General features: G+C 46.7%; 1 protein-coding gene across 5 annotated transcripts in view; it reads left to right on the plus strand.

Moving 5' to 3' along the window:
- EVA1C (eva-1 homolog C) overlaps positions 1–22,078 on the plus strand; it is a 114,779-nt gene that overhangs the window by 65,262 nt on the left and 27,439 nt on the right. For all 5 annotated transcript variants that reach the window (XM_030806110.1, XM_030806111.1, XM_030806112.1 and 2 more), the window contains one exon: positions 996–1,148. In XM_030806110.1, the coding sequence (XP_030661970.1) occupies positions 996–1,148 (153 nt within the window). The remainder of the gene's footprint in view (positions 1–995; positions 1,149–22,078) is intronic.

Here is a 22,078-nt window from a genome sequence, read left to right on the forward strand (position 1 = left end):
GATTTACCAGATTTGGGGCAGACTTTTCATGCTTCTCTAAAGAGGGATTCTTAACTGACGCTGTGCCTTTTGTCCCTTTCCTAGGAAAGGAAATGATTTGATTTGGTATCATATCATCTTTCTTGCTTTTTTTTTTTTTTTTTTTTTTTTAATTAGAGACGAGGCCTTGCTATGTTTCCCAGGCTGGTCTCCAACTTCTGGGCTCAAGCGATCCTCCTGCCTCAGCCTCCCTCCCAAAATGCTGGGATTACGGGTGTGAGCCACTGTGCCTGGCCTCTTTCTTGTCTTTTAAACAAATAAATGTAAGCTGGGCATGGTGTGCATTCATATATTCCCAGGTACTGGAGAAACTGAGGCGAGAGGATTGCTTGAGCCTAGGTTTGAGCCCAAGAGTTCGAGGCTGCAGTGAGCTATGATTGCACCACTGCACTCTAGCCTGGGTAACAGAGTGAAACCCTGTCTCTAAAAAACTAAACTAAAATAAATAATACCTACATGCACGGGGATGCCAGTTGAGGGGCTGGAGGTGAGGTTTAACTGGGTTCTCTCCAGAGAGAGAAAGAAGCTTAATGCTTCTTTCAAGTAATTTCTGGTCTGTCTTTACCTATGTGGATCCCAAGCCAACATTTGAGAAAAGGCTCCTTTAGTGAAGGAATGTGTGACCTTAAATGGTGAGTGAGAGAAACTTCCTTTCCAGCCAGGCCCTTCCTGGGACCTAACTCCATGCATCTGCCTCCTTAACGCCGGCACCTCTCCTCCATTTGCCCCTTAGTATAATTCCCAGGGTCTTTGCGCTTGTCAACAGGTTACTTCCCACCCACTTCCTGCAGAGGGCTTTGTTTTCTGGGGTCAGACAGCATAAGCCCACAAGGCCATCCCCACTGCCCCCTTCTCGGGGTGCAGCCCCGGGGAAATGAGCAGTGGGACTTGGACAGAGCTCACCAATTCCTTCTGGGGGAAGCTGATGGTGCCTTCAATTTTTGTTTTTGCTTCAGATGAATTAAAAAACAAAACCGTGTGTGAAGACCAGGAGCTGAAACTGCACTGCCATGAATCCAAGTTCCTCAACATCTACTCTGCGATCTACGGCAGGAGGACCCAGGAAAGGGACATCTGCTCCTCCGAGGCAGAGTGGCTCCCCCCTTTCGGTATGTGCTTTTGTATGTGTATTAGCCAGGATTCCCTAGAGGGACAGAATTAATAGGAGATATATATATATATATGTATCCTATCTGTATATATATATATATCCTATATGATTGTGGAAGTCAATACTTAACACAATCACTGTCTTGTGATCGTGTAAGTTAATACTTAATAAACTCCGTGTGTGTGTGTGTGTGTATATATATGTATATACGTATATATACGTATATACATATATAAATGCTTGTAAACAGTAATCTGCCAAAAATAAATAAGTAAAAGAACAAGAACTGTCCAGGTGCAGTGGCTCACGCCTATAATCCTAGCACTTTGGGAGGCGGAGGTGGGTGGATCAAGAGGTCAGAAGTTCAAGACCAGCCTGGCCAACATGTGAAACCCCCGTCTCTACTAAAGCTACACAAATTAGCCAGGCATGGTGGTGGGCACCTGTAATCCTAGCTACTCGGGAGGCTGAGGCAGGAGAATTGCTTGAACCCGGGAGGTGAAGGTTGCAGTGAGCCGAGATCGTGCCATTATTGCACTCCAGCCTGGGCAACAAGAGCAAGACTCTGTCTCAAAAACAAAAAACAAAAAACGAAAAACAAACAAACAAAAAAAGAACTTAAGACATAAACACTAAGAATAGTACCCAACTCCCCTTTATATATATCCATAAAAGGGAGTTTATTAAGTATTAATTTACACGATCACAGGTCCCACTATAGACTGCAAGCTGAGGAGCAAGGAGAGCCAGTTCAAGCCTCAAAACTGAAGAACTTGGAGTCTGATGTTCAGGGGCAGGAAGCATCTAGCACAGGAGAAAGATGTAGACCTGGAGGCTAGGCCAGTCTCTCCTTTTCACATTTTTCTGCCTGCTTTATATTTGCTGGCAGCTGATTCGATTGTGCCCACCAGATTAAGGGTGGGTCTGCCTTTCCCAGCCCACTGACTCAAACATTAATCTCTTTTGGCAACACCCTCACAGACACACCCAGGAAATACTTTGTATCCTTCAATCCAATCAAGTTGACACTCACTATTAACCATCACAGTAGGGTTATACTTAGGGCGCCGTCTGAGTGGATTAGGGCCCTGGCTCCCCAAGAAAGGAAGCCATGCCAGTGGGCAGTGCCTGGATTAAAAGGAAAGTCAAGGGCAGGGAGGAACCGCCACACCATGCATGGGCTCTTTCTCCTCCACATTCCTGAATCCCTCAGTTGTTCCGTCATTCCACACTGAGTAGTTATTGAGCACCTGCTGTACGCTGGGCCCTGTTCTAAGCATGGGGGAGTCATCAATGGCACAACACAGGGTCTACACCCTCATGGAGCTGACGTTCCAGCAGTGGATGGGGAGGTGGTGAGAAATCAGATAATGAATGGGTGCATATGTCATGTCATGTGCAGATGGGATAAGTGTTAAGGAGAAAAATCCATGGGGAAGGGCAGGTGGAGAAGGCCAGGGGTTGCTGCAAAGAGGTGCAATTTTAGGGAGTGATGGGCACGCTGAGCTTGGAGAAGGTGAGAAAGTGAGCCTGCAGCCAGTTGGGGACAAGTGTCCAGGTAGAGAGAAGAGTGGATGCAACACCCTGAGCTGGACTGTAGCTGGGTATTCAGTGCCAAGAAGGGCTCTGCAAGTCATTCTTAGAGGTGATGGCCATGGTAGGACTAAGCGCTTCACTCATCAAGCCCTCCTATATGATTCAGAGAAACAGAACCGATAGGATGTGCAGGTGCTTGTATCTATGGAGAGAGAGATTTTAAAGAATTAGTTCACAGGATGGTAGGGGCTGGCAAGTCTGAAACCTGTAAGGCAGGCTGGCAGGCTGGAGACCCAGGGAAGAGTTGAGGCTGCAGTTTTACATCTGAATCCTGCAGGACAGCAGACTGGAAACTCAGGCAAAACTTTTGTGTTGCAGCCTTGAGAAGGATTCCTTTTTAGGGAAACCTCGGTCTTTGCTTCCAAGGCCTTCATCTGATGAGATGAGGCCCACCCACGGGATGGAGTTCATCTGCTTGACTCAAAGTCTACTGCTTTCAACGTCAGTCACATCTTAAAAACACTTTCACAGCAACATCTGGGCTGGTGTTTGACCAGGCATAGTCAAGTCAAATTGGGAGCCATAGCCTAGTCAAATTGACATGTGAAATTAACCATCACACTCCAATCTGTGGAGGTGAAAAAGCTTGATCTCTCTCTGCTGTATTACCGGAGAGAACAGACCCAGCTGTGAAACAGCCCAAGGACCTGCGCTTATTGATCAAAATCTAAAATGAGCTCCTTAATATGTTAAATTGCTACAATGTATGTGTGGATGCATGTGAAATTCAACATTAATTTAAAAAAGAAATGCATGCCTAAGTAATACCTTGGACCTGAAAAAAAGAAACTGAACAAAAAGTTAGCTAAGTGCACTTTAACTCAGGTGATCTCAAGAGAGAACAAAAAAAAGCCATTTGGAACATTTGCCTCCTAAATGCGAAGCGCCATGTTCTGGGAAGGCCCTTGTGTCGAGAATGGTGGAGGGTCTATTGGAGTGCAGCCCAGGCAGACCGCAAAAGCAGGCTGGTGTGGGCATACGCTGCCATTAACTCGATCTGGGCATGAGCGTTCCTGTCCTGACAGGCTCAGCAGCCAAATGGGGCAGAGAGGCACGTGTGAGGGTGGGTCCCCATTGTCCATTAATGACACTACCCACTGTCCTGGTCCAGTAAGTTGACTTGTGAGCTCCTGAACCCCATCTTCCTTCCCTGATAACACCTGCGTGTGTCCAGTTCTCTCTCTTAAATGTCTCCACCCCCTCCTCCTTTCTCCCTGCTACTGCTTTAGGGAAAGGGACCATTGCTGGGCCACTGCAGCCATCTCCCTACTCCCAGGCTTGCCCTTCTCGGCACAGTGGCCTCAGGTTTCTTTCTTTTTCTTTTTCTTTTTTTTTTTTTTTTTGAGATGGAGTCTCCCGCTGTTGCCCAGGCTGGAGTGCAATGGTGCAATCTCGGCTCACTGCAACCTCCGTCTCTAGGGTTCAAGTGATTCTCCTGCCTGAGCCTCAGGAGTAGCTGGGATTACAGGCGCCTGCCACCATGCCTGGCTAATTTTTGTATTTTTAGTAGAGATGGGGTTGTACCATGTTGGCCAGGCTGGTCTTAAACTCCTGACCTCAGGTGATCCGCCCGCCTTGGCCTCCCACAGTGCTAGGATTACAGGCATGAGCCACTGCGCCTGGCCCAGGTAGCTTTCTTAAAGGCAAATCTGTCACTACCCTTCCTAACACCCTGCAGGGGCTCCCTGTATTATATGGTTCCTTAGCTGGATGAGGGACCCTTGGTGTTTTAACTTCTTCCTGCAAAAAGGGGCTTCACTTTTTTTTCTTTAATTCTTAACCTTTGTAATATTCAAGAATGCCTTTCCAGAACAGGGATCGTGTACGGCATTGTGGATCTATGTCTTCTTTACGGGCTCTGTGTTCCCCTACTCCCACTCCTTTTTTTTTTTTTTTTTTTTTTTAAGACAGAGTCTCCCTCTGTCACCCAGGCTGGAGTGCAGTGGCATGATCTGGGCTCACTGCAACCTCCACCTCTGGGTTCAAGCAATTCTTCTGCCTCAGCCTCCCGAGTAGCTGGGATTACGGGTGCCTACCACCATGCCCGGCTAATTTTTGTAGTTTTAGTAGACACAGAGTTTCACCATGTTGGTCAGGCTGGTCTCCAACTTCTGACCTCAGGTGATCCACCCGCCTCAGCCTCCCAAAGTGCTGGGATTATAGGCGTGAGCCACCGCGCCTGGCTTCCATTTCTTCTTTTTTTCTTTAGACGGAGTCTTGCTCTGTCCCCCAGGCTGGAGTGCAGCGGCACGATCTCAGCTCATTGCAAGCTCTGCCTCCTGGTTTCATGCTATTCTCCTGCCTCAGCCTCCCGAGTAACTGGGACTACAGGTGCCCACCACCACGCCCAGCTATTTTTTTGTATTTTTTAGTAGAGACAGGGTTTCACTGTGTTAGCCAGGATGGTCTCGACCTCCTGACCTCGGGATCCGCCCGCCTCAGCCTCCCAAAGTACTGGAATTATAGGCATGAGCAACCGCGCCCAGCCTCCATTTCTTAATATTGCAGAGAAGCACCTCATTTCCCAGGCTTACTGGTCTAACTTAGTCGCATGTGTTTTAAGAAGCAGCAGTAAGTAACATCCCTGTCAGCTGTTCTTTTGAGCAGAATTCAGTTGGCCAAGCAGGTAAATCTGTAAGTCAAATGGTTTGTGTTCAGTTGATCACTGCCTTTCATTCCTAGGAATGGTGGATGAGTGTTGGATTTAATTTATTTATTTATTTATTTATTTTTGAGACAGAGTCTTGCTCTGTCGCCCATGCTGGAGTGTAATGGCGTGATCTCCGTTTACTGTAAACTCCACCTCCTGGGTTCAAGTGATTCTCCTGCCTCAACCTCCTGAGTAGCTGGGACTACAGGTGCTTGCCACCACACCCAGCTAATTTTTGTATTTTTAGTAGAGATGGGGTTTCACCATGTTGGCCAGGCTGGTCTCGAACTCTTGACCTCAAGTGATCCACCCGCCTTGGCCTCCCAAAGTGCTGGGATTACAGGTGTGAGCCACTGTGCCTGGCCGAGAGTTGGATTTAAAAGGGAAAAGTATACCAGACACAGTGGTTTATGCCTGTGTAATCCCAGCTACTCTGGAGGTTGACACGGGAAGATCACTTGAGGCCTGGAGTTTGAGGTTGCAGCGAGCTATGATCGCACCTCTGCACTCCAGCCTGGGCCACAGAGAAAGACCCTGTCTCTTAAAAGAAAAAAAAAAGGAAAAGTAATTAAAGAAAGTGTTAGGAGATCCCATGGCCTAAAAGACAGGTTTCCATGAAGAGTGGAGGAATTCTGAGGTCAGCCAGCAGTGTTAACGCCCTCAGAAACCCTGATGTAGAAAGGACTGCGAAGAAAAGTCTGTGACTCTGCTCTGTGCCCCTTGCTTGGCTGTTCAGGGTAAAAAGCTTCAGCTCACAGAGTAAAAGCCTGCTCGCCCTTCTCCCTCACAATCAAGCACTTCCTTCCATTGCCCTTGGCGTACTTGCAAGGGTGAGGACCAGGCTCTCTCTGCATTTGTGGCCACAGCCAAAATGCCAGAGCCCCTCTTGCCCTGTGCTCTGCAGCACAAAGAAGCTCAAAGACAAAAATCAAAGGACCCTGAGGGTGACCTGTTCACCAGGTCCTCAGCCTCACATGGAAGGCTCAGCTCTGACCTCACCGTTCAGGTCAGTGCTAAGGGCAGAACCACGCCTGCGTGCGGAAATACAACTCTTTGGCTCTCTGAGCTGGTGCATTTTCTCCATCTAATTGAATGCTATGAAATCATTTGCTTCTTGGCCCAGGAGCCAATAACACCTGCGTGTGTTCCAACAACACCTGTGTGTGTTCAGTTGGATGCTGTGCTCTTCTCTCTCTTTAATGTCTCCACCTTCTCCTCCCTTCTGCCTGCTACTGCCTTAGGGAAAGGGACCATTGCCGGGCCACTGTAGCTGTACATGAAGGCTTTAAACTGCACTCGGCCTGTTCTCCCCAGAGAATCATCAGTTTACCCCTCGTGTCTAAACATGCTTTAATATCATCCACCTGAAAAAGCACACTCTTTTGATCTCCCGTCTCCTACCTGCTACCCGTCCGCTCCCTTCACCAGTCCCATGGGCAGAGCGTTTGCTGTCTGCAGAGAATGTGCAGACAGTCCCAGGGCAGTCCCGTGGTGGCACCTCTCTAATCTGTCCACTTTGCTCCCAGCCTCCTCTGGGCATCTCTCCCCTGGACATCGAGGCTGCCTCCCCTCTTCACTTAGCAGCCAGAGGGATTGTATTTATTTATTTCAAAAAAATTGTTGGAGACAGGGTCTCACTCTATCACCCAGGCTGGAATGCAGTGATGCACCAAGTGCAGTTTAAAGCCTTCATGTATGGTCTATCTGAGCCAAGGAGAAAATGCCCTTAGCACTGACCTGAATGGTGAGGTCAGAGCTGAGCCTTCCATGTGACGCCGAGGGCCAGATAAACAGGGCATCCTCAGGACCCTTTGATTTTTGTCCTTCAGCCTTTTTGTGCCACGGAGCACAGGAGGAGAAGGGCTCTGGCATTTTGGCTGTGGCCGCGAATGCAGTGAAGCATTCATCATGGCTCACTGCAGCCTCCAACTCATGGGCTCAAGCAATTCTCTCACCTCAGCCTCCTGAGTAGCTGGGACTACAGGTGCATGCCACCATGCCTGGCATGGTGGAGATGAAGTCTTGCTATTTTGCCCAGGCTGGTCTTGAACTCCTGGCCTCAAGTGATCCTCCCGCCTCAGCCTCCTAAAGTGCTGGGATTGCAGGCGTGAGCCACTGAGCCTGACCACGATTTTATTTAAATTAAACCAGAGCACATCACACCTCCGCTTAAAGCCCTCCACTCTGCCCACTGAAATTGGAATACATCAGTCTTCAGCTGTGGTCCTGCTGCACACGCCTCTTCTCTCACTACCTCTGGAGCACTCCACCTTTATTCATACCCCTGGGCCTTTGCACAAGCTGTCCCTTTGACCTGGACTGTGCTCACCCCATATCTTGTGTGACTGGCTCTGCCACACAAGACATCAACCCAGATGTCATCTGAGAGAGGTTTCTCCAGACACCGGCCAGCATGGCATTTCGTCCCTGCAGTCCCTCTCTGGCGACCCTTTTATTGGACTTTCTCCACAGCATGGAGATAGACCATGGTATGTGTGTGTGGTTCATCTCCCCAGGAGGTGAGCAGCTCTGCAGGGACTGGTCTGTGGAATTCCCAGCAACTCGAGCAGTGCCAAGCATAAAGTGGGTGCTCACGTGAATCTTGAGGCACAGGAATGAATGAGAGCCCCTCTGAAGTGAGGCGCCCACACTCAGCTCCCGAGGATGGATAATCGTCTGGTTACAGACTGGGAATGTAGGCCTGGTGTCACAGCTTCCAACCTCATGGGATGCTGGAAATCTGGATTTTCTTTTTTCTAAGTGAAATGTTCCAACTTTTAAAACACTGTGGAAGCCAAACAAAACACGCCTCCAGGGCGCAGCTGGGCCACAGGCTGCCAGTGCATGTGTGATCTCTGCTCTGTGCCCCCATTTACTACTGCAGCTCAGCCTCACTGCTTTCAAGGGGAAAAGGGTCTTTATCCTTGACCCTAGAAGCTGGCAGGAGTTTGGTGGGATAATTATGTGAGGGCGAGGGGTTGGTTTCACTGCAGACCTCTGTAAGGGAGCTTTGTGGTGAGTCCTGGAACATCCGGTTTGAGAGGATGATTTGTGTATTTTTCCTCTTGCCTATAAGTTAAAGTCTGGCAAAACCCCATTTGCTTTAGACTGGATACCCCCTTGGAACACACGTGGTGAAACCCAGTGTCTCTCCATGGTCAGGGACCACTTTAGATTTTATAGCAGCTTAGTGTGGCTTTAGTGCTGAGATGCTATAAAAGAGCGTTTCCAGTTCTTTCTAAAATATCATCATCACCATCATTTTTATTGTTCTGCACAAACACCCTCATAATATTTAACAGAAATGAGAAAAGGATTCAGCCACAAATGTTACTCATCTGCTAAAAAGGTTCTTACTTTTTTTTTTTCTTTGGATTTCTCTCCAAGTCGAGTATGAGCTGAGAACTGTTTTACGTAATGGCAGTTCTAAGCAGATCCATTTGCAGACCGCCTTATTTTCCTTTACCTTATATCACGTGTGTTTTTCCATGTGGCCAAAAATATCCTAACAATGCCGAGCACTTCCTAATATCTTGTTAAAGAGACACATCAAATAATTTACGCAACTGTGCCCTGGTGGCCGGATATTTTTCATTTTTTCTGACTTTCAAGTATTGTAAATAATGTGTAATGAGCTTGTGCTTGTAGCTTTCCCTTTCTTCTGGCTTACTTCCTTGAGATAAATTCCCAGAGGTTTTATACCAAAAGACGGCGTGAGTATGTTTACAGTTCTTCATACAGTTCTTTCCAAAAACGTATTCTATCAATTTATATATATATATGTATCAACAGGAATGTATAACTGGTTTCCCTGCAACGCTGGCAGCTTTATGTATGATTTTTCTGCATGCTTCCAATTTAAGAGGGAGAAAATGGTCCTTCAATGTGGTTTTTATTTTGCCTTTCTTTGACTATGAATGACCTTGGCCATTTCCTCATATTTTTGTGGTTATTGTATTTGCACTTGCACAGCTTGTCTCTCTAGCTTTTGCCTTTTTTTTTTTCCTGTTGGGATCTTTATCGATTTATTTTATGAGTTCTTGGCAGAGTAGGGATAGTAACCCTTGACATGCTTTTTCTGCTGTAATTATCCCCCTATCCTCGGGTTTTTTTGTTTTGTTTTGTTTTGTTTTTTGGCAGTTTGGGTTTGTTATGTAGGGCTTGTTGCATTTTTTATTCCGTGTATGTCATATGTAGGATAAGTTCAAGAGGGGCCGGGCGTGGTGACTCACACCTGGAATCCCAGCACTTTGGGAGGCCGAGGCAGGCAGATCGCCTGAGGTCGGGAGTTTGAGACCAGCCTGGCCAACATGGTGAAACCATGTCTCTACTAAAAATACAAAATTAACCACATGTGGTGGCGCATGCCTGCAATCCCAGCCACTCCGGAGGCTGAGGCAGGAGAATTGCTTGAACCTGGGAGGTGGAGGTTGTGGTGAGCCGAGATCGTGCCATTGCACTCCAGCCTGGACAACAAGAGTGAAACTCCGTCTCAAAATAACAATAATAATAATAATAATAATAATAAGTTCAAGAGGAAGAAGGTGGAGAAGTAGGGGCATGCGTGTGATCCCCGCAAGTTATTGGTGTGACTCCATCCTGCCTCATAAGCACCCCCAGGGCTGCCCGAGGCCTGGCTGTCAGTACTCCCGTACCCTGCACCGCAGTGGGACACACACTCCTGAGCATTTCCATAGACTTGAGGGTCCCCCCATCTGCCTCAAGAAAGCCTCCAAGCTCTGGGTGCAGAGGAGGGAGAGCAGTGCTGCAGTGTTCTGTATATGAAGCCCTAAGCTGGTCCCAACTGAACTGCATCAGGGCAGGCACTGAGGTCGGTGTCGGCCACACCCCCAACTCTGCTATTGAACAGAGCTTCCCAACCGCCCCATCGTCAAGCACGTAGACAGTTACATCCATATGGAAAGGGGGTAAAGAGAGATGCCACTGAATGCCGGCATCAACGGCCTGGGGACTGGCGGGGCCTGAGGGGACACATTCCAGCGAGTCTGTGTCCACTCACAGGTAAGCTGGGAAGCTCTGCCCTGAAGACGCACTTGGCTTCAGCACATCAAGATGACAGATACCAGGTTTCTCTTCAAGGCCCTTACGTTTTCTCTAACATACCCCTCAAGGTCCCCCCAACTCGTGCTCACTGCCTGATCCCAAAGTCACCCCCACAGTTTGAGGATTTCATTACCCTGGCAACCCACTTCAAATATCAAAAGGTGAATTCATTTTCTAGTAAAATACCTCCAAGTTTCATGGCTTAAAACAAAATATTTATTACTATGGGACAGGAATTCAGGGATAGTATAGTCTGGCAGTTCTTGCTCAGGGTCTCACGGGGTTTCAGGAAGTTGCAGCCCGGATGGTGGCTGGGGCTACAGTCCCCTGAGGGCTGGACTTGCAAGGGCACTGACTCATAGGTGGGTGGTTTGGTGCTGATTGTTGGTGGGAGAAGTCAGTTTCTCCCCACGTGGGTCTCTTATGTGTACTTACAACATGGCAGCTGGCTTCCCCCAGAGAAAGTGGTGCAAAAGAACTGGTGGAGCCATATGCTCTCACTTCCCCCGTACGCCCTCACCTCCCCCGTGTGCCCTCACCTCTGCCATGTGCCCTCACCTCTGCCATGCGCCCTCACCTCCGCCATGTGCCCTCACCTCTGCCATGCGCCCTCACCTCCGCCATATGCCGTCCCCTCTGCCATATGCTGTCCCCTCTGCCTTACGCTGTCACCTCTACCATACACTATTGGTCCCCCACACAAGCTCTGGTTCACGGTGGGAGGAGGCTGCACAAACGCATGAATTCCAAGAGGTGAGCCTCATTGGAGACCCTCTTGAAGGCTGTTATGAGCTAACTTATGTCCTCCCCAAATTCATATACTGAAGTCCTAACTCCCGGTACCTCAGAACGTGACCTTATCTGGGGATAGAGTCTTTAAAGAGATAATTATCTTTTTTTTTTTTTTTTTTGAGACCAAGTCTCACTCTGTCGCCCAGGCTGGAGTGCAGTGGCTCGATCTCAGCTCACTGCAACCTCCACCTCCCAGGTTCAAGCAATTCTCCTGCCTCAGCCTCCCAAGTAGTTGGGATTACAGGCACACACCACCAAGTCCAGCTAATATTTTTGTATTTTTAGTAAAGACGAGGTTTCACCATGTTGGTCAGGCTGGTCTCGAACTCCTGACCGCAGGTGATCCGCCTGCCTCGGCCTCCCAAAGTGCTGGGATTACAGGCATGAGCCACCGCGCCCAGCCTGATGTCTTATCTTGAAGGAGACTAACCCGAAGTCTTTTCTGAAAGACTTACAGCAAGTGGGCTCCATCAGAATTTATGCCTCATCCGGTAGAAGAGAAACTGAAAGGAAGATATGAAAGTGACCATCACTGGTGAACAATGAACACCAGCAAAACAGCAGTTTTACATGAGACAGGAGTGAGCTTTTCCCGAAGGGCTGGGCCTGAGGACGCCAGGCTTTAGAACGTGCCCCTGTCTGGGCATCCACTGTGGTGCGTCATTTCCCGCTGTGGTTTACATTTTCCGGGTGAGCTCCAGGGATTCTGCTATTTCCTTAATAAGAGGATGAGAAAAACCACACAATAGGCCTCAAAGGCTGGGCTAAGGCCACTCCAAGGCCAAGTGTGGGCAGGCCCGGACTTTTCAGCCAAAGATCGAGGTGCCAGAGGTTCCCACTGCCAAGACAGCGGCACTTAAGCAGCCAGCCTTATTACCTAAATAAACACAGGTTGGAAGGAGCAATTAACTTCAGTTTCACTGTTAAGTAATAGCCAAAGAGTAAAAATTTAAATGGTTGAATATCTTGTTATCACATGTATTGGGGGTGGAGGGCAGTTTGCCAGAAACAGAAGGTGCAGGCTGGGAGCGGTGGCTCACGCCTGTAATCCCAGCACTTTGGGAGGCTGAGGCGAGTGGATTGCTTGAGGTCAGGAGTTTGAGACCAGCTTGGTCAACATGGGGAAACTCAGTCTCTACTAAAATTACAAAAAATTTAACTGGGCATGCTGGCGCATGCCTGTAATCCCAGCTACTCGGGAGGCTGAGGCAGGAGAATCACTTGAACCTGGGAGGCGGAGATTGCAGTGAGCTGAGATCGTGCCACTGCACTCCAGCCTGGGCAACAGAGCAAGACTGTCCCTGCCCTCCCCAACCCCCCCAAAAAAAGCAGCAGCAGAAGGTGCAAATAAAATCACCCTCGGAGGGAAATAACCACTAACAACAACAACAACAACAAAATCCTGCAGACCGTCCAGAGCTCATTGTCAACAAAGACACAGTCAGACCTGAATCAGACCCGAGTTGTCCTGGGCCTCTTCGTGTGGGTTCTTTCACTCTCACTAAAATAAATTCTTGCACTCCAAGAGTAACGGAAAAGTGCAAAAGCAACCCAGTGCAGTGGTTCGTTCTTGTGATCCCAGCACTTTGGGAGGCCAAGGTGGGAGGCTCACTTGAGGCCAGGAGTTCAAGACCAGCCTGGGCAATATGGTGAGACCCCTATCTCTACAAAAAATTTTAAAAATTTAGCCAGGCATGGTGGCACATACCTGTAGTCCCAGCTACTCTTTTTTTTTTTTTTTCCTTCTTCTGTTAGTCTTAAAGAATATGGTCAGGCATATATCCTTAAAACTAAGAAAATATAGGTTTCCCAGGGTGCTCTCATAGAATTTTTGCAGCTGCGTGCCTTGGTACACTTTTTCTGGATAAGTTTGGCAGTATGTATTAAAAGCCTTAATGTTTGGAATACCCTTTAACAAAGCAATCTACTTCCAATAATTCCTATGGAAATATCATACTCGTTTGCAAATGTTCAGCTCTAAGATTGTTCCACTGCTTATAGCATTGCTTATAATATTAAAAAATAGAAATCATCTGAATGTCCGACAATAGGGTATTGTAAATAGGGTTGGATTCCTACACAGGAGGCTAAGGTGGGAGGATCACTTGAGCCTGGGAGTTGGAGGCTGTGGTGAGCAATAATTGTGCCACTACATTCCAGCCTGGTTGACAGAGCAAGGCCCTATCTCTTAAAAAAAAAAAAAAAAAAAGATACTGAGTTGGTACATTCATAAAATGAAAGACAATACAACTCTTTAAAATATTGCTTATTTAAAATGTTCACAAATATATTAGTAAATGGGAAAGTGTAGCATACAAAGTAGTATGTATGTGATTCCAGCCTGAGCAACACGGCAAAACCCCATCTCTACAAAAAATACAAAAATTAGCTGGATGTGGTGGCATGTCCCAGGCTGGGTGACAGAGCCATGGATAGCATAGTCCCAGCTACTCGGGAGGCTAAGGCGGGAGGATTGCTTAAGGCCAGGGAGTCAAGGCTGCAGTGAACCGTCTCTGCACCACTGCGCTCTAGCCTGGGCAACAGAGCAAGTGCCATCTCAAAAAAAATAAATAAAAAAAAATAAAATAAAATAATATATGATTCCATTGAGAGGGAAGAACATTTACACACAGAAAAGTGACTAGGAAGATATTCTTTAAAGGCTAATAGCTTTTTTTCTTGATGGCGGGATTTACTAGGGCTTTTTTCCCCAGTTTGGGGCCTCTCTGTACTTCTAAAATGTGAACATGTATTTACTTTGTGACAGGAAAAAACAATACTACTTATGTTTGGAAACGTCAGACTTCTAAGATAAATTTCACAATTCAGACTATTTGTTCCCAATGCAGGTAGCTTATACAGAAATCATATATTCCATTCTATGTTCTTTTGAGACTTAAGGTTTTTTCTACTTAGGGAGAAGAATTCAGTGAAGAAGGGGCTAGTTTTAGGCCACTTACATATAAGGATTGTGGTTTAGTTGAGAAGAAACAGAATCTTTTTTTTTTTTTTTGACTGGTAAATGTGCTCAGCTCAAAACCCCAAATAAAACAAGCTCTTAAAGACAACAAAAATATCCTCAGTCAACCCTGTGCAGCCACAAGGAAAAAAAAAAAAACTAGAAAAAAAGTTAAAGGATATGTCGTTACTCCTGGATAAACTTTTCATGACCTCTGGGATAAATGAAGTTATATAAAAAGAAGAGTTTATTAAAATATTCCGAAAAAATTGCCTCTAAGACTCTTACTGTTCAAAAACTGTCTTCTATTTAGACATAAATTTCATTTTCCTTTTAAAGAAAGATCATTCGATACTTTCATTTCAAAGCATTGTTAAGTCACAAAAGCCTGAAACGTACTTTAAAATCGATACGGGAGGATAAAACACCTTTTTTCAACCAGCCGAAAATACCATCTTGGTGATTCTCCTTCCAATCTTTTTTTATTTCCTATATGCAGATTTGGGGTCTGAATATTTAGTTCATACCACGCCGTACCATATATGCTTGTTTTCACTTCAAGGGAGCAAAGAGAGCATGTAATTTAGACTCTAAATTGACGAAGTCCCAAAGGCCTTTTCCTAAAGTACCGTTTCCTACCTGACATTAGGTGCCCTGATGATGATAATGCTGATTCACATGTGAGGGCGCTGGCATTGGTCCTGCTGCCCACGGCGCTGCCTTTAACAATCACACCATCCCAGGAGCCAGCTCCCAGGACTTTCTTTGTCCGAGTGAGGAAACTAAACTGAGGTTTAGCAAGGTCACAGTCTTTGCTGCTGCTCTGTTCTGCTGCCCACAGCTGCCACAGATGATCTTCCGGGACCTTAAACACAGATGTTTCATGCAAGCTTAGAGACAGCTGAGGAGAACAGCCAATGTTTCTGCGGGCTTACCTTCTGCAGTTGCCTCGTACAAACCTCATAGAGATACAGTGAAAAAAGATATTCCTCATGCTCCACAGGAGGGAAACTGAGTCTCAGTGAGTTTATCAGATACCAAGTGCTGGGCAAACAGTAGTGAGCTCACCCTCTTCACAGAAGAACTGAACCCCTTCACGGTTCTCCAATGAGTAGAAGAGTTTCCCTGAGACATGAGCTTCCTGCCTTCCCCTACCTGCCCAGTCCCTGGGGTACCTCCTTGGAAGCCCGGGGCTCCCTGGAACATAATTTGATGTTGGTGCTCTTGCAGAAGGAACTACCATTTAATATTTATTGAGTCGGACAGTGTTAATCCATGAGACCCACATGCCTCGAACCCCAGCAGCTGTCAGCCCAATGGAAGATCCAGGCACAAACAATGAACACAGCACAGCAGAAGCATTGCCACTCTCCTCTGAAGGGTCCTGCTCCATGCAGCAGCCCTGTTCACGGAACTTTCCCCTCCGTGTTCTGGAACCACTGCCCTGGCCCCTTCAGGTTTGGGGGTGGTCACATCCCAGTGTTATTCCTTTTTTTTTTTTTTTTTTTTTTGAGACAGAGTCTTGTTGTTGCCCAGGCTGGAGTGCAATGGCACGATCATAGCTCACTGCAGCCTCGATCTTCCAACTCAAGCGATCCTCTTGTCTCAGCCGCCCGAGTAGCTGGGACTACAGGCGCACACCATCATGCCCAGCTACTTTTTATTTTGTTTTTAGTAGAGACGAGGTCTAGTTTTGTTGCCCAGGCTGATCTTGAACTCCTGAGTTCAAGCAATCCTCTCACCTCAGCCTCCCAAAGTGTTGGGATTACAGCCACCACGCCCGGCCCTCCCTGCCATTCCTAGCCCTGGGGTTCTGCACCATCCTTTGGGTGTGCCATGTCCTCATCCCATTCCCACCTTTGCAAATGGTCTATTTATTAAGCCCTGATTTGAACGTGGGTGGCCCGCCTGGCGCCCGGATGTGTGGCAGTGACTATTCCTGCTATACTGGTTGAGCTAAACTTGTCCTTCACAAAGACAGACTTGATGTTTCTGGCACTTGGTATAGACAGGCACTTAAAACATTCTCTTAAAGCTCAATAGACTTCTTGACTTGCTGTGTTTACTCTTCATTCATGAAGACCTGCCAGAGTAGCTCCAGCAAGCCACTCCTTTAGACTGGAGTACTCCACTCCCAGGCAGGCAGGGAAAAGATGGATTTATTCCAAGCCCCTAGTGAGTGGCTGGGAAGAGCTGATCCAGGAACCAGACAGAAGGATGGCAGCTTCACTGCTTCCTAATGCCCTTGGAGCATCCTTTCTCAGCATAGATTCGATTTCACAGATCAGGCACCCCTACAAAATAACACATTCTAAAGCCAGAGATGTGGGATGTTTGCATTATGTCATGTTCCAGGCTGTCCATTTCAGACCATGAATTCATTCATTAAGCACTTCATTGTTGAGTGCCTACTGTGTGCCCAGCGCCTGATTCTTTTTATCAGGTTTGTGGAATGGGACCTTAGCAAAACAGGTCCGAACCTTCATGGATATAAGATGAGATCAGGTGCATTCAGAGTGGTATGGCTGTAGACGTCCTTCATGAATATATTCAAATCAAGTGCTTTTATGATAATGTTCCTCACTGTTTGTTTATATGTGTGTGTGTGTGTGTGTGTATTTAAATTTATTTATTTATTTATTTATTTATTTATTTTGAGACAGAGTCTCGCTCTGTCGCCCAGGCTGGAGTGCAGTGGCGCAATCTCGGCTCACTGCAAGCTCCGCCTCCCGGGTTCACGCCATTCTCCTGCCTCAGCCTCTCCGAGTAGCTGGGACTACAGACGCCCGCCACCGCGCCCGGCTAATTTTTTGTATTTTTAGTAGAGACGGGGTTTCACCGTGGTCTCGATCTCCTGACCTCGTGATCCGCCCACCTCGGCCTCCCAAAGTGCTGGGATTACAAGCGTGAGCCACCGCGCCTGGCCTTAAATATATTTAAATTGTCCTTCCCTCAAGGGGATTGACTTCCCAATTTTTTAGTGGTTAGCCATAGATCATTCCTTTCAACTAGACCCCTTCACAGTTCTCCAATGAGTAGAAGAGTTTCCCTGAGACATGAGCTTCCTACCTTCCTCTACCTGCTCAGTCCCCAGGGTATCTCCTCCAAACCCCGGGGCTCCCTGGAACATAGTTCGATGTTGATGCTCTTGCAGAAGGAACTACCATTTAATATTTCTTGGGGTGGACCAGGCGCAGTGGCTGACACCTGTAATCCCAGCACTTTGGGAGGCCGAGGTGGGTGGATCACCTTAGGGTCAAGGGCTCGAGACCAGCCTGGCCAAGATGGTGAAACCCCATCTCTACTAAAATTACAAAAATTAGCCAGGCGCAGTGGCGTATGCCTGTAATCCCAGCTGCTTGGGAGGCCGAGGCAGGAGAATTGCTTGAACCCAGGAGGTGGAGGTTGCAGTGAGCCGAGATCGTGCCAATGCGCTCCAGCCTGGGCGACAAAGAGAGACTCCATCTCAAAAAAAAAAAAAAAAATTATTGGGGCGGACACTGTGCTAACTCATGCAACTCACATGTGTCACCCTGGGCTCTGTCAACCTTTTAAGTTACCTGGCCTGTGAATTCCTCTCCTACTTAGAGACTCTTGCTTCTTTCTCTGGCCCCTTTTTCTCAGCAGATGTGTTGGTCTGTGATTTCTACCCTAATCTGTCTTCTGGACAGGCACCTTTGGCCTCCCTAAGACCCAGTGAACTCCCCCAACTCACCCCCACCCACTGTGTGTGCTTCTATCTGTCCGCCGAGCAGCCATGCCACTGGAGGAAGTTCCGGCCTCTGCCATCTCCATAGCCATTACGTCCCCACTCACCCACAGGAAGGGGCTGGCCTGTGCCAGACCACAGAAACTTTCCTTGTTTGGCGATTTTTTTTTTACTGCACAAGCATTGGTAATGTGTTCTCCCTTCCAAATCCTTCCAGAGCCCAACCCACACTCTCCCTTGGCCCATTCTAGAAGCGTCAAACATATTAGACGCATGTGTCTTCCTCTGTAGTTGACATTCTCCTTCCCTGACTGCCCATCCTCTTGTTTTCCTCCAAGAGGGCCATGTCTTTCAGATGCTGCAACTGGTCTTGCACACCTGAAACTCACCTGATGCTGATCACTCTCTCTTTTTTTTTTTAAATAGTCTCACTCTGTCGCACAGGCTGGAGTACAGTGGCGCAATCTCGCCTTACTGCAGTCTCTGCCTCCTGGGTTCAAGTGACTCTCCAGAGTGACTGGGATTACAGGTGTGCACCACCACACCCGGCTAATTTTTTGTATTTTTAGTAGAGGTGAAGTTTCACCATGTTGGCCAGGCTGGTCTCGAACTCCTGACCTCAGGTGATCTACCTGCCTTCCAAAGTGCTGGGATTACAGGTGTGAGCCACTGAGCCTGGCCACTCCCTTTTTTTTTTTTTTTCATTTTGTTTTTCTTCTTTCATGGAGCCCATAGGTTTCTTCTCTCCTTAAGAACTTTCTCTCTCTAATCTCCCTGTCCTGGCTCCTCATGGGCCGGCTCCTCAAGCAGTCTCAGAATCTAGATTCCTTAATTTCTTGTTCACCATGGCCCAGACTTGTCTTCTCTCTCTTGCCAAATTGTTTGAGCTCCTGATTCTCACAATACCATTTCCCATTCTTGTCTAAGTGGAGACGTTATGTTTAAGGGCACAGTCTTTAATGTCAACCGGATTGAGGTTCTAGGGCACACACTACCACCAAACACTGAGACTTAAGTCAAGTTACATAGCCTTGCCAAACCTTCTGCATTTGTCAGGGCAATTAATGTAACTGTTACAGCCACTCAGTGGCTTAACCCGGTAAAGGTTTATTTCTTGGTCATATCACAGTCCAGCGAGGCTTGGATGGTTCTCCTAGGCAGCTTCCTTCCAGTGATGCAGGGATCCAGGCCTCTTCCACCCCGTAAGGTTTCAGCATAAACAGTCAAAGGACATCATCAGAGATATACTTTTAGAAGTTGGCTCTGGCAGCATTGTTTGAACCAATCGCCATGAGCAGACAAAGGAAGAAAGAGGGGAGGCGGAGCTATTCATCTTAATGTTATTCTTTTTTTTTTTTTCTTGAGAAGGAGTTTCACTCTTGTTGCCCAGGCTGGAGTGCAGTGGCACCATCTTGGCTTACTGCAACCTCTGCTTCACAGGTTCAAGCGATTCTCCTGCCTCAACCTCCCAAGTAGCTGGGACTACAGGTGTGTGCCACCACACCCAGCTAATTTTTGTATTTTTAGTAGAGACGGCAGTTTCAATATGTTGGCCAGGCTGGTCTTGAACTCCTGACCTCAGGTGATCCGCCTGCCTCAGCCTCCCAAAGTACTGGGATTACAGGCGTGAGCCACAGCACCCAGCCCTTACTGTTGTTCTTGACTAACTTCTCCCTCTCTCTGTGTTCAAGTTTTTACCGGATATTACTGCTTCCTCTATGCCCCTGTGAGGTATTTCTGACTCTAAATGCCCACCAATCTATATTTTTAAATTTCCTATAATATTATTATTACCTGATTCCTTGCTGCCAACATCTGTGGTCTCATTTAATCCTAAAATTTCTGGAAGAAACACTTTCTTGGAAAAAAGGCCTTAATAGTCCATTTTTACCTTTAAATTCTTTAATATATTTGACATACTCAATATGTGTAACACTTATGTAGGTTGTAAAAGAATAATAATACAGTGCGTTACACCCCACGGAACTAGAATCCTACAAATAACTTGGATCTACTTATGTTTTTCTCCTCCGTCCCATCCCTGTCCCTTTCAGTGGTAAATACTATGTAGAGATTTGTATTTATACAAATATGTTACACATATACTTTTAAATAACTGTTTAGTATTATTTAGTTTTTTTGGCTAATAAAAATGGTGTTGTAATATAATAAGAAATACATATTTTGGTCTTCATTTGGCTCCTGGCCAGAGATCCTAAAACCTTTGTAATTTCCTAAGTTATAAGTGTAATCAGAACATCTTTTGTTATAATATTTAGATTTTGTCCTGGGCTCCTGAAATAGCTCCAGAATGATGAAGATGAAAGGAATGTCTTTTGTTATTCATTAAAATTAGCTCCTTTTAATCACACCTGAGTTTATGTAGATGAATGAATTTTGGAAAGCCCCTAATGATGGGGGGCTGGTTGTCAAGGGAATGGATCATGTGATTAGAGGGCTGGAACTTAAACCTCACACCCACCCCCTATCTCCCCAAGCAGGAGAGAGAGGCTGGAGGTTGTTGGGTCCATCACCAATGGTCAATGACTTGATCAACCATGCCTATATCATGAGACCTCCGTAAAAGCCCTCAACAATGGAGCTCAGAGACCTTTCAGCTCAAGGACTCCATGGAGATGCTCAGTGGGTAGAACCTTTAGGCCAGTGGCAGTGACTCACACCTGTAATCCCAGCATTTTGGGAGGCCAAGGCGGGTGGATCACTTGAAGTCAGAAGTTCGAGACCAGCTTGGCCAACATGGTGAAACCCCGTATCTACTAAAAATACAAAAAATTAGCTGGGCATGGGGGAAGGCATCTGTAATCCCAGCTACTTGGAAAGCTGAGACAGAGAATTGCTCAAATCCAGGAGGCAGAGGTTGCAATGAGCCAAAATCGCACCATTGCCCTCCAGCCTGGGGGACAGAGTGAGACTCCATCTCAAAAAAAAAAAAAAGAGAGTAGAACCCCCAGCAAGGGCATGGGACCTCCATGCCCCATCCCCAAAACCTTGCCGTGTGCATCTCTAACATTCGGCTGCTCCTGAGTTGTGTCCTTTTATAATAACTAATAATCTTGTAAGTAAACTGTTTTCCTGAGTTCTGTAAGCCAGTCTTGCAAATTCTGGAACCCAAGAAGAACATTGCGGGAATCCCTGATTTATAGGTGGTCAGTCAGAGGCCCAGGCTTGCAATTGGCATCTGATGATGGGCTGGGGGTAGTCTTGTGGGACTGGGCCCTTAGCCTGTGGTATCTGTACTAACTCCAGGTAGTTAGTGTAAGGTTTCAGCATAAACAATCAAAGGACATCATCAGAGATTAATTGCGAGAAAATATTCTCAAACCTTATATCTGATAAGGGGTTAATATTCAAATATATAAGGAACTTATACAACTCAACTGCAAAAAGCAAATAACTCCGTTAAAAAGTGGGCAAAGGACCTGAATAGACATTTCTCCAAGAAAGACATAAAAATTTAGATAAATTGTAGGACACACAGTTGGTATTTTCAGGAACTGGAGAATTATTTCCTTTCGGCCTATACCCAAAAGAGGGATTGCTGGGTCATATAGTAGCTCTATTTTTAATTTCTTTAGGAACCTCCATACTCTTTTCCATAATGCCTGCACAAATCTACATTCCCACCAATAGTGCAGATGGGTTTCCTTTTCTCCACACCATCTCCAAACACTTGTTATTTCTTGTCTTTTTATTAGAAGCCACCCTAACAGATGTGAGATGATATCTTGTTGTGGTTTTGATTTGTATTTCCCTGACAATTAGTGATGTTGGGCACCTTTCCATATACCTGTTGGCCATTTTTTTTTTCTTGAGAAGGAGTCTTGCTGTGTTGCCCAGGCTGGAGTACAGTGGTGCAATCTCAGCTCACTGCAGCCTCCACCTCCCCAGTTCAAGCAGTTCTCCTGCTTCAGCCTCCCTAGTAGCTGGGATTACAGCCACATGCCACCACACCTGGCTAATATTTGTGTTTTTAGTAGAGATGGGGTTTCACCATGTTGGCCAGGCTGGTCTTGAACTCCTGACCTCAGGTGATCCGCCCACTTTGGCCTCCCAAAGTGCTGGGATTATAGGCGTGAGCCATCATGCCAGGCCTGTTGGCCATTTTTATGTCTTTCTTGGAGAAATGTCTATTCAGGT

Source organism: Nomascus leucogenys, chromosome 25 (assembly GCF_006542625.1).
Source record: "Nomascus leucogenys isolate Asia chromosome 25, Asia_NLE_v1, whole genome shotgun sequence".
Lineage (NCBI taxonomy): Eukaryota > Metazoa > Chordata > Mammalia > Primates > Hylobatidae > Nomascus > Nomascus leucogenys.